Source organism: Taurulus bubalis, assembly GCF_910589615.1.
Source record: "Taurulus bubalis genome assembly, chromosome: 12".
Lineage (NCBI taxonomy): Eukaryota > Metazoa > Chordata > Actinopteri > Perciformes > Cottidae > Taurulus > Taurulus bubalis.
This window is the reverse complement of record NC_136600.1, coordinates 21360981-21374312: the sequence shown is the minus strand read 5'-3', so window position 1 is coordinate 21374312 and position 13332 is coordinate 21360981. Positions and strand designations below refer to the sequence as shown.

Below are 13332 nucleotides of genomic sequence, written 5' to 3'. Positions count from 1 at the left end.
TTTCCTTTCTTTTTTTTCATATTGTTGTCAATTTGTTGTGATTTATGTTCCTGCTTGAAAAGATAGAGAACAGAGACAGAGCGAAGGAAGAGAGGCAGAGGGAGAAACCAAGTGAAACAAGGAGAAAAGAGAGAAGCAGAATAGAAGAATAGAATAAGAAGAAGCCGAAAAGAAAAGAGAGAAGCAGATAAGACTTGAAAGAAGCAGAAAAGAAAGGTAGGTAACGTGCGTCTGTGTGAGAGTTTTTTCCTTTACAGGAGGATCAAGAAAAGAAAAGATGGATATAGAAATTGTAAAGCTGCAATAGTTTAAGGTAAATATATATATATATATATATATATATATATATATATATATATATATATATATATATATATATATATATATGTATATGTATGTGTCTATACATGGTAATCTGGCAAATTATAGAATTCATCAACATTATTAAGACATTTAAAACTAATTTAGAATTTCTGACTGCCAAAATGAATGTATTTGCAGATGCCAAGCAACTGGCAAATGAGGGAGAGGAAGACGAGGAAGTGGACCCAGGAGGCCATGGCGCAGGCCTACAGGAGGTGAAAGCAGGCAGGCTCACTCTACGGCAGGCAGCCCAGCAGTTTGGGGTCCCGAAGTCCAGCCTGGGTGACCGAGTCAGTGGAAGGGTGTCCTCTGACTGTGGGCCGAGTCCGAAGACATCCTCACCCCTGCAGATGAGGATTCCCTGGTGGAGTACCTCTTGTACTCTGCCAGTCATGGGTTTCCAGCTTCAGGTCCTGGCCCACGCTCTGGCCAGTTACAATCACCGCCATCAGGCAGCCGCCAAGACCGGGCTTGGCCAGACGTGGTGGATCAACTTCCGGGAGCGGCACCACCATCGACTGACTGCACGGACCCCAGACATTATTGACCGTGGGAGGGCATCCTGTATGAAGGTAGATTTGTGTCTTTATTACGCAAACAAAAAAAACTGTTTTGAGAGCAAATTTCGCATTTGTAACTAGAATTTCTGGCTACAATTAAAAATGTTTTTTTGAATTCTCAAATCAAAAACCTTTGCTCTCAAAATAAGTTGAGTTTGGACGTAGTGGGCGGGGCATACACTGCTGAATGAGGCAGGAGTTTCCGTTGGTGGGGTTGACTTGGTTATTGGCACGCTACGCTAACGGGAGGCTACGTGAGGAGGACATGGAGGTAGTTGACATCATATTGCTTTGTTTGTCAAAAGTATTTTAAATGTAGCAGCACTTTGTTTTCATGTTGTTAGTGCCGTGGAGTCTCTTTCTTTAAAGAACGACATGGAGGGCTGCTGTGACATGCAGGCAGAAAGTGGGGCTGCATGTCAACACAGAAACTCCTTGCTCATTCAGCAGCGTATACCCCGTATTTATCTGGTGTTACAGGAGATCTGTGGGCAGTGAGCCACTCCTTCTTGGATTCTAAGGAGTTTTCAAGGGTCCTAAGAGACTTCTACCAGAGGGTGAAGGATCGGAGAGTAGTGGTGGCTGGGTTTAGGAGGTGTGGCATCTTCCCTCTGGACTCGATGGCCATTGACTGGTCATGGGTCATGCCGTCCGGGCTGCGGTACCTCCTCACCTCCTCCAACCCCATCGGCATCTTCCTGGGCTGCGCCTGATGTTGCCCTACCCTCCCAACATCCCCTTTCCCCAGCCCAACCCCCACCTGCCTCTCCTCCTCCCTCTCCCTCTCCCCCAAATTCTTACATTACCCATCCCCTGGTATCATCAGGCCGGATTACAGTCAGCCTGGCCCACCTCCTGGCCGGAATAAATTGCAACCGCAACACCGGTAAGGTCAGGAGGAATGCCACCAAGGCCAGGTTGATGACAGCCCAGGAAATGTCCGACGTCATCGAGGAGGCGGAGTACCGGGCTGCGAGGAGGGAGGCTCAAGCTCTGGCCAGAACAGACAGAGAGCAGCAGCGGGCCGGTCCGGCAGCCACTTCCTCCACCCTGTCTGGCGGCTCTGGCCACAGCTGCAGAAGACCAGTGTCACTCGGGGCACTCCACCAGCTCCGGACTTTCCATCGCCGTCCCCTCATCCCGCTCCGTCCCCTCTTGTGCCTCCCACGGTCCCCGGCTGCCTGCCAACCGCAGAACATCTCTCCCGAGCCTGCCTGCCTGATGAGGAACACGGTCACCTTCCCCCGTCTCCTGGTCAGCACACACCTATTTAGCATTTTAATTCACGAATAAATCTGAATGTATTAACTATTGTGACAGTTAGACATTACGAGTAGGAATTTTAGTATTGTTATAATAAAATCTGATTATTATTTTAGAGCCTTCAACAACTGTAAATGCTTTATGTAACCTGAAAAAATACAATATTATAACACGGTGGTGACATTAGCATGATGAAGACTAAACAAAACATGGTTATGCTTTTTCTGTTATTCATACAGCCTCCAAACCTGCAGAGACCAGACCTTCATCATCCAGCTCCTCGTCTGCTGGACCCACGACATCCACCGGTAGTGTACTTCATGGTAACTTTCTTTGTTTACCAACCCATGAAAATCTGATCATTTTCTTTAATTCAAAGTTGTTTTTTATTCTGTGAATAGGTCACACTTCCTTTGGGAGTGTGGCCGGTGCAGCTCTGACCCTCCCGAGAGCTCAGAGGGCTTGGTGTCGTGGGTCCAGTGTGACAGCGGCCACACGAGGTACCACACCGTGTGTTCCTCCACAACAACGTGTTCAGGCTGTGTTCAAGTCTTCCTCCACAACAGGGGCGTCTCTAGGATTTTGACACATCTGGGGCTTAGCCCAGATGAGTGAAGCAGCGAAATTTTTAGACATAGAAACACTCTCCACATACCCTACAGGTACCTGCTCTTCTGGACTGAATTGAGGCATTTCATGGTTACCAGTTAATACCAAATAGGCTAGCAATTTTCACAAACTTCCCTCAATAGCCCAGGCACAAAAATGCCCCATTCATCATGTTGAACATACCAACAGCAACCATTCAGCAACAGTACACATTGAGATGTTTAATGAACCATGCATCTTGTCATGTACAGTATTTACATTGTTTTACTTTGTACATTTAATGCTCTTTACATACTCGTATGTATTTATTCTTTACATATTCTTTAACATTATGTAACATAACATACTCTTTAACATAACATTTGTAACTCTTACAGGTCTGTTTCTTGTACTTAACTTTTACTAATGTACTCTTTACATCTTTTTTCCTTGTTCATTTATCTTTAGTTTTACTTTAAACATTTGTCTTGTACAGTATATCTGTCTTAACTTGCACTCTACACTTGACTTTACTTCTTTCTTCAGTCATCATGTACAATTAAGTCGGAGAAAGAAAGAGGAGACGAGAGTGAGCATCAGACTGGGAAAAAAAGAGGAAATATGATGACAATTATCTGGGTTTGTGCTTCACTTGGATTGGCGATGCAGATTGCCCGAAGCCACAGTGCGTGTTGTGCATTGAGGTTCTGGCTAACAGCTGCCTGAAGCCTCTTATTTGCGCCGCCACCTGAACACCAAGCATGCCAGTGCAAGTCAGAAGCCCCTTACATTTTTTAGATCAAAATTGGAAGAGTTACAAAACAGCTAAAAACAATTGCAGTCTCATTCACGTAAGTCTCTCACTTTCTCCCTCTCCCTCTCTATCTCTCTTGCTGCGCTGCATGTGAAAATCCTCATGGACTCCTCCTTTTTTATTTATATCTGTTTCTGAGCCTATGCATGTGCCACTCTTTGTTCTTTACGTGGCTTATTGTGTTTAAGTAAATAAATGTGAAATGCAATCTGCTTCAGCCTGTGCGTGTGTCCTCGCCATCCAGGGAGCAGTGCGACTGAGCTGTGCGTTTGAGCTGTGCGACTCCGCGGAAGGCGCTTAAAGTGGAGAATATTTCAACTTGTAAGCGCGCCGAAAAAACGCTAGAAAAACGCGTCGCGCGGCATTTAAAGACCGGGAGAAGAAATCGACCGGGAGCCGTACCATAGGAAAACAATGGTTTTGCTAGCGACGCGTTTTTGAGAGTCGCGTCTGGTGTGAACGGCCCCTTAATGCTCTTTAAAAGTGACGCCTTGTGTAACTGAAATGTATACAGCGGACTAAATCTATCTATAATGAGCAAACAGTTCTCGCATTGGTCCGATTTTATGCGGCTATAAATAGGCTCTGTTGCGTTTTTTTTAAGGTGTGGGGGATTGGGGGTGCGTGAACCCGGTCGGGATGTAGAAGGGGGTGCGTGGCCTAAAAAGTTTGGGAACCGCTGTACTACACAAAGACAGCAGCTTGCTGTTGTCAAGTGCGCCTGCTGCCTGACTCCGCTGTTTTGGGTGAATGACGTCACGTGCGACCTGGAGGTGTTAATATTCGGGGCTAATTAAATTTTAAATTGTTTTAGCCTAGGGACGCCACTGCTCCACAACCACGTGTTCTGGCTGCGTTCATGTCTTCCATCTTTAATCCTCTCATAAAGGTGCTTGAGATTATGAAAGCCTGTTTTTATACATTCATACCACCTAGCCCTCGCATAAAACACACGGAAGCAAACAACCGGGTCTTCTCTGACAAGCTAGCAGTTAGCTATTTTCACTTGAAGATGAAATCCTATGATTTTTTACCAGCAGTTTAGTTTATAAGAATATCCTGCAGCTGGTGGCAAATAAGAGTGTAATTTCCAATAATAGTTTTCTTCAAAATAAGAGATTTAAATGTGCCCTGTAGAAGACAGGCTTTGTCGTTCACAGTGAACTTCTACCAGCTACAAGCAAACGATGAGCTAACACGCAATCCATAGTGCATTCTGCTTTAATTGGCCAAGATTTGTGGTTTTCCCACAATTTGACACGGTTCATCCATGACGTGGTGCTGTCTCCACCCAGTGGTCACTCCAGGGAACGCAATTAAAACACTATTTTTTTTTTTTACATATGATTTATTTGTAGAAATTACAAAACAAGACTTAATGTACAATAGACCTCAGAAATAAGGAGTGAAAGGATAACATATCAGACAGCCAAATGGTGAGGATACACATTACAGCCCCCCTCCCCTTGCCTTCCTTTCCCAAAACAAATATACAACAAGGCAATTTGATACACAAACAGAAAAGAAAATTCTAAAAGCAACCAAAACCCAACATCAACAACTGGCTGTTAAATGCTTGCAGTGGCAGATAATATTGTAGAAACATATGCTTATTCTTACTATCCCACCTTCTCTGACCTTCAACTCTCTCACTCACATCCACTCACATACACACACGCATATCCACTTGCATTAATTGAGCAATGTAAAGACTATAAATAGTAAACAAAAAACATATACATCACAATAAATAATACAAAAACATAGAAGAAGAAAAATATATATATAAAAATAGTAGTGCTGCATGCTGCTAATATGTGCTACCAATAAGGCTAGTTAAAACAGGGCACTGGTGCGTTGTTGGGGCGAATCAATCAATGGTGGCAGTATCTAGTTGGGTAGACCTGACATGCTTTAAGAAGGGTTCCCAGACCTTACAGAACGTAGTAGAGGTGCCTCGTAAAGAGTACTTCATTTTTTTTTGGCATCTCTGAGCCATTGAGAGTGGGAGGGGGGGTGGGAGTTCTTCCAATGTAGCAAGATAACACGCCTCGCTAAAAGTGACAGAAAGGCCACAAGTTCACAGAAGTAAGATGGTAGTGAGTTCCCAGAAGGTAGGACACCAAACAGGGCAACTAATGGTGAGGGACAGATATTGGTAGAAGTGACGACTGAGAGAGTGTCAAAGACACCCTTCCAGAACGGCGCAAGTACAGGACAATCCCAGAACATGTGGCCAAGACTGGCCGGTCCTAAATGGCACCGGTTACAGCGTGAGTCTGCACCTGGGAATATACGAGCCAATTTCTAAAACACTATTTTTAAACTATTCTATCCAGCCACTTTCATTGTAAAATAATTATAAATGACAATAAGTATTTGTTGTGTGTCATGCATGAATCCAGAATTATATCCATTTCTAAACTAGTCTACTGATTACCACTAAAACCACCGTGTTCTCCGCTGCCAAAGTTGGGGCTTTGCCTCAGTGGGGACAAACAAACAAATGGTATATCAAGCAGATAAAAGTAGCGGCAATTAAACTGAATACATATAATGAATACAAAACTCTGCCGAGTAAGTACTTTTACTCTATGTACATATTCCTGAAAGGTCAAATGCAGGACCTTTATTTGTGGAGTACTTTTAAATGATGTTAATTAAGCGTTTACTTAAGATAGTAACATATAGGCCTATTCAGGGGACCACTTTCTGATAAGGCACCCTTTAAAAAATAAGGAAGCAATGGCTTTATTCTTATGGCTAAAATATAATTTACTGGTGCTTTATCGGCTGTAAGCCATTAATAACGCCAGCTTTTGGTTTTCCAGGTTTAAAAAAAAAAAGCATTGTCTTTATTGACAGCTTTTCAATCAATAATATTTTTATTTAAGTACAATTTTGAGGTACTTTTCCTTTTCTGTTTTTTAATACTTCTACTCATTTGAAAGGGAAATATTGTTGCCTACTTTTACGCCACTCCTTCGCAGCTTTGTAACTGGGTCTGCAGATTCTGTATTGAAAAATTAAAATCTATGACCATTTTCTTTATTATGACATTAAAATGCAGCCTATATATTAATGCATCAGTTATACTAAGATAAAGTATAACGCAAAACATCACAACATGTTTTTTTCTGCTCCATAATGAGTGCATTTTATTTTGATGCTTCATGCACTTTTTGCTGATAGGACTAAAATACCTTTTATTATTAGGGTTTTATATATAATAGACGTTCACTACTTTTATCTGAATGTTGTATTTACCAAAAATGTGTTCTTGCAACTGATCTATGAAGGCATTGGCAAATAATCTACAACTAATGAAGGAATGAGTTGGCACATATCACTTTTAAATGAAAGGTGCCTTGTTAGCAAGTTGAAAACAGGGTCAATAAGGTCACCATCTCAGATCTCACTATTGCCACACAGTCAACCGTTTGATAACAACAACAAAACACAATAGCCTCAGAGAGAGATAGAATATCAGATAAACACGAGTATCACCTTGCACCAGATGTCATCATAGGATAGTGAAATCATCACAGAGATGTGTAGGGACGAACAGATGCACTGTAGTTGTAGCAGAGTAACCCCCCCCCCCCCAACAGTTTACCTTGACTGCCCATATTTGGGCCGGGCAGGGTGTCGCTATCGCGGGGAGCCAGTCAGCGCTTGCTCACGGCCTCGAGTAGAGGAAGTGAGTCACACACTGACGGTAATGTTGCAGCAGCAAGCATCGAGAGCTGAACAGAGAACAAGGAAGCGACATGTGCTGACCATAATAACTCCAACACACCAGCACAGGCAGCCACGAGACAAGAGGCGAGGACGCGCAACGACTGCAGAGTATTCTCAGACTGGACACTTATCATCGTGAGTATACCACTATGTTTCATATTCATAACTCGGGTGTTAATTGTCGCGTATTTATTTGGAAAAAGGCAATTTGCTGTGATTGGAGCTTATTTTAAAAACACACTTTGTAGCGGTCGTGTTTGTTACATTGTTACAACTTTGATGTCAGTTATCATTGTTTGTCTTTCCTGCCTCGCCCGGTGTGTTTTCAATGATTATTTTTTTTGTATTTTCTATTACTATTTTTTTTCTACTTTTACCAAACTTTTTCTATTGAGGCCGATGATATTCTTACCAATTTGAAAGTAGGACTTTCTACCCCGATATGTTTCAATGCTATACTACCACATGGAGAGAAACTAGATAATACCTACCGAAATGACATCCGTCGGCATGTTTCTCTGGGGGGTTTCCGCGCTGTGAGAAACCATAACTGCGTTATTTCCAGCATGTAACAGGAAGTTTCCTTTATCACTGCAGACAGAAACAGAAAAGAAGAAAAAACATTAGCTGTTGTTCAATTTGAGTTGTTCTCCTTTTCTCCTTGTAATGGTCATCCATGAGCAAACACACACACGCACGCACACGCACACAGTGTGTTCACTCCTTGGGTCACAGAGTTGTGCCTTCACTGGTTTGTTTTGTCTTCTTTGTTTCACTCAGACACATTTCCTTGTCACTCAAAGTAAGTGCAGAGGAAACCATACTATGAGACGAAACCTGTTCACCTGCAAGTGTCAACCATATGTTCAGCCTGATCATGACCTATATGAAGTTATGGTATGCTAAACACACCCTGAGCACAGCAACAAGCTGTCAAGTAACAAACAAAAAGGAGCCTGTCCTCAATCAGATATCTTAACACACAGTTCGTCCTCAATCAAACCTCTTAACACACAGTTTGTATATGATAAGCAGGGGGGCAATTATTGTTGTTATTGTTATCCAAAGCCAGGGTCAGGAGGACAGGGTGTAGTGTGCCGTGCATGTTGTGAAGCCCCCATCAGTCAGGTTTGTGATATTAGGCTTGATAAATCAAGTTGACGTGACTCTGCAAATGGGTCAAGTTGTTGTCTTCACGGGTAAAAGCAAAACCCTATCAGCAGAACCTGATAGCGGCAGCAGGTCACTGCTCGGTAAACGGACACACGGTAAACGGGCTGTGCAGGACCGAGAAGCCGGCTCTGCTCGTCAATGCTGGGAACACTTTTAGGGCATCGCCAAACCTCTGATTATATCAAATCAGTTGAAACACTATGTAGGTGAAGTAATCAGGGAAGAAGACAAACACTAACAGTGAATGTTTTTATGTTCCTCCTATCTGGAAACAGGAGATTGGTGTGATGCAAGCGAGTTGTAAGCATGACGCATGTTTAATAGAATACAATGCACTCAATCAAGTCGTGAAATGTGGGATGTTGCATGTTGTCAGGGAACGTCTGGTCGCAGGGACAAAACATATGGCATGATCATCACAAGAAATGATATTAGCAATGTTACAGGGTTGTGACTTTTTTATTTAAGTCTTTTTGTTGTTGTTTCAGACAAGAACTGAATCTGCTCTAAGTGTGATACTCAATGAATTCTGTATATAATTCTTAAGCGTATATAGCAAGAAGAAGAAAAGACATTCTCACTGGTTCCTGCTTCTCAATTAGTTCGTGTGTTTGTTAGTCCTCTGTGGCAGTGGAGTGTATAACAAGCTCCTTGAATATTACAAACTTTGGTTTCAGAAATTGTGTGATTTTCACTATTTTCCCAAATTTAGGCCAGAAGAGACATATTCAGTGCAAACGTTTTGAGCTTGAACGTCTTCTTGAACACAGTATGTGTTTTGAATGCCCGTGGCCTCTTTAACTTGACATTAGAAGGAACGACAAGTACAAGGCTGCTTGGGCCAAGAGGGCTAACATTCTCGACAGTCGCAGCAGAAATCTGAAACTTGAAAACCTACTAGAAAAACCTGTGTTTGAGTGTCTTTGTCAGACAAAGTGACTGCAGGATGGCATGTTGCATAAGAAGCTTTTGCTGGTGGAGACGGTTGAAATGAACATATTTAGTTGCTGAGTAATTGAAAACAAAACAGTGTTATATAAATTAGGAAAGCTGCAACAACAACAGCCTGAAGAATACACGCTATATGACCCGGTTTACCTGGCAGACTAATAATTAACCAGAACATCTGTAACATTTGAGCATAATAGCAAAACATATTTGTTCGGGACTTAAAGTTACTACTTTGGCTTGTTGCGTCACAGGCTCATTACACCGCCTAAGTGGAGGCTGTGGCTACTACTACCAGGGCAAATAATAATTTTCTCTCACAACATGTTATACAAGCTGAAGCAACGGTGGTGTGTTTCAAGCCACAATAACAAATTACTGTCTGTTCCTCAAAGTTCAAGGCATGACTTTTTACTCAGGGACCTCAGGTTCGGCTGTACAGTTTGACTTGCCTTGGCCTTTATAGAACAAACTCTTCTCTCCGGTCAGGCTGACATTGGCACCCAACCCAAACAGCCATGCTATCAGAGGATAATCAGCACAGTGAGCTCACGGGATTTGCATAAAAAAAATACTTAATGTTGACACGGCAGCACTAGTTTGCATCTTGTTTGCATGTATACAAAGTCTACAGAGAGCCATGTACAAGGCCAGGCACTTCACCCAGAGGTTCTCTAAAGGCAATAAAAATAGGCTCAGGGGCAACCAGACATGACAACGCTGTTATCACGCCCCCCCCCCCCCCCCCCACACACACACATATCATTGAAGGGAAGTCACAGTCTGTTTTACCAAAAACTCAAATCACTACTTACTACAAAGCCACATACTCATAATCACGCACACACAGAAACATTTGTTTGCAACCTCATGATTTTCTTTTTTAATCTTCCGTTCCTACAGTCACCATGAAAAGAGAGGTGGAGGCCGGAGTGAACTTCCTCAAAAGCCTGGCTGTAGCACGTGGCAAGCTCAGTGAAGCCAAAGCAGAATTGTTTGCCGCGAAGCTACAGAAACGTCTATGCAACAAATATGAGGACCACTGGTACCCTGGCTGTCCCAGCAAAGGCCAGGCATACAGGTAATTACACAATGTACTTTTGCAGTCTCTGCAAAGATCATCAATGATGTTGTTAAAGTGGAGGAGATCTACAAGAAAACCGAATCTTCAACATTGAATCCTTCACAGATGCATCCGGATAAATAACGGAGTACCCTGTGATGAAGTGATTCTGAAGGCATGCGAGGAGAGTGAGCTCACGGCCAGCGAACTAGGCTTTCCGCGTGAGGTCACAGTGTGGATCGACCCGCTGGAGGTGTGTGCAAGGTGAGTCACTGGCTGGCCTGCTGAGTCAGAGAGACAGAATGACACACACACACTTTAACAACAAAGACGCATTTCTCCTGATGAATCACCGTCATGATGAATAAAGTGTGGGAAGTAAAAATGTGGGTTTTTAAATAATCTACTCCCCTCTTCACAGATCTGCAGAGAACGGCCGGCCATTCACAGTAGCCCGTTTCGAAGAGGAATGTGTGAAGGGAAATCCGGCGGACTCCTCGACGGAGCTGGTAAATCTGGACACGTCAGATTACCACTCTGCTACCTCTTCGGATTGTAGTTCCGCCGCGTCGAGTGACACAGAGGAGGAGGCAAAAGATGTCGAGACGGAGAGCGAGCAAAAGAAAGAAGGGAAGGAGGTCGTCAAGAAGGAAGAAGCAGAAGGCAGCACCTACACGATGACCATGGTTCCCAGGGTTCGGAAGCAGCACGGGGGAGCACCAAATAAGATTAAATACATCAAAAATATGGTAAATGTGGTCCGTTTTTGCATGAATTTTACATGAATTGTTTTAGACGACAGAATTCACAATCTAGTACTGAAGTATAAATTGTATCCTGACACCCGTAAAAAGTTCTGAATTTACGTGTATTTAGTGTGTTAGTCGTAAGCTAACTACACAGTACATTTGTCATAGTAAATTGTACTCAAATTGAAAAAAAATGTACTCATAAAAAATAAAATATAACATTTGGTCCCAATCTAAATAGATTCAAATCTAGAATTTTTGTACTCTATTCAGTATTTATATTTAACTCTACATGATGATAATTTACTAGAATTCTATATAGAATGTGATTCAATTCATGTAGAATTCTACATAGAATTTGATTTGACTCCCTTCAGCTCTCTTCCGTCTCATAAACCGTCAGCTCGTTCCAGCGCAACGAGAGGTTTCATGGCGGAGGAAATGGAATTTAAGGAACCGTAGTGGGCGTGGTGACGCTGTTTTACTCCAATAGATTTCATTCTGAATATTTGCTCCTACTCTACTGGCTACGGCTAATTACGCTCCAAAATGATGAAACATTACTCCTTTAGAGGAAATAGTCACTAATAGTAATATTAACTCTGGAAAAATTACTCCCCCGCTTTTCCTGTGTACCACAGATATGCGCTCATTTCCATGTGTCAAAGTTTCAGTTTGCATGTTGTTGAAAGGAAAGGACAAATGGACAAAGCGTGTTTAACATGCCTGCTGGAAACTATCCAGCATCCCTTCTAAACTCTTGTACTCCTTCCAATCCATAGCTCCCTGCCAGCCTCCAGTACTTCTACCACCCTGCACCAGTTTGGCCTCAGTACAAGAAGGTTGCTCCAGTGTTTCTCAATGCAGTGTGCGCGCCTCCGCCGCATCCTCCTCCGCCCCAGCAGGTCTTTGGCTACTACATCTTGCCGCAGCCATCTCCTCAGTTCATCCTGCCTCAGGCCACTCTGCAGCCGTTGGGGGCTGTGATGGGGTAGACCGGGTGCAGGTGCATACAGCATTTACAAGCTCCTTCAACTGAGCCATGTCGTGTCCGTTCTCTGAGTTCAGCTAACCTCAGGCCAAAAAATAACTTTTTTTAAACCATATATCTCAAAGTTATTCCTTGTACAACCTGTAATGATTATTATTTCCTTTTCACTTCTGGTGACTTGTAATTCGTGGCTTTTTACTCTGTCAGGTTTGCATTGCAAATGATTTTCTTCACATACTGTAAACGTTGAAAATGACTTCAATCACTGGGTGCTTGGACTTACTCAGGACATCTCAGCAATATCCTCCACACCAAATAGTTGTCTTTTCAGGTGTTGTTTCTTTTATTATGTCAATCTCTTTGTACTTTCTCTGACCAAATATGATCCATAGTGTGTTTGTCACAGTTAATCAATGTCAAATGTGATTCAGGGGTTTAATCTATTGTAGCAAGAGGGACAATATCTGTCTTTTAAGAATAATAGTTTTACTAAACTACTTGTAAATAATATAGAACCTGGATACCATTGACTAATGCACATTTTTTTCAATCTCACTGTCTTTTTGTTGTAATTTATTTGGCCACCATTGGGTGGCACTCAACCTATAGCTAACACATGAAATTGTATATTTTTGTATGAACAGTGGCTGCTGTATTTTACAAATCTAACCTCACAGAACACAAACATGATTTTAAAAAGCTTAAACTCTCTCTGCTGTTAGTACAATGTATTGCTCTTCAAGTGTATCCGTTGTACGACCTGCTTAAAGCTGTGTGTGTGTGTTTTTTTGTTTGTTTTTTACAAATACTTTCTTTGCTATAGAAATCCGCTACTGCGATATAAATCCTGAATATTTTTCACCCACTGACTCGTATTTACTGTGATTATTGAATTATATTGATGCATATTTATTTAATGTCATGGAACCTTGAAACTCATCTGTGTGTGGAAGCATTGTTTTTCTTTAACCTTTTGCATTAGCTGTTTACCTTCTTAATTAATGCAGCAGATTAAATCCACTCATACCTGAGATTATGCATGAAGTGTGTTCTTTTGCTGATTTCTGTAATTAACACTC

At 42.3% G+C, this 13332-nt stretch overlaps 1 protein-coding gene across 1 annotated transcript; it reads left to right on the top strand.

The window, feature by feature from the left end:
* The first annotated feature begins 7390 nt into the window (after nucleotides 1-7390).
* LOC306744921 (maternal B9.15 protein) lies at nucleotides 7391-13284 on the top strand. The gene is made up of 5 exons (XM_079227626.1): nucleotides 7391-7464; nucleotides 10354-10531; nucleotides 10640-10777; nucleotides 10935-11262; nucleotides 12045-13284. The coding sequence occupies exons 2-5, from the start codon at nucleotides 10359-10361 to the stop codon at nucleotides 12255-12257; spliced, it is 852 nt and encodes a 283-aa protein (XP_079083752.1). The 5' UTR covers nucleotides 7391-7464; nucleotides 10354-10358; the 3' UTR covers nucleotides 12258-13284.
* Nucleotides 13285-13332: the final 48 nt, after the last annotated feature.

What these genes read in the sequence shown, in the direction of transcription:
- LOC306744921 (XM_079227626.1), top strand. Translation starts at nt 10,359, where the DNA reads ATGAAAAGAGAGGTGGAGGCCGGAGTGAACTTCCTCAAAAGCCTGGCT. An exon ending in AGCAAAGGCCAGGCATACAG is followed by an intron (nt 10,532 to 10,639) that starts GTAATTACACAA and finishes AATCCTTCACAG; the next exon opens with ATGCATCCGGATAAATAACG. An exon ending in CCGCTGGAGGTGTGTGCAAG is followed by an intron (nt 10,778 to 10,934) that starts GTGAGTCACTGG and finishes CCCTCTTCACAG; the next exon opens with ATCTGCAGAGAACGGCCGGC.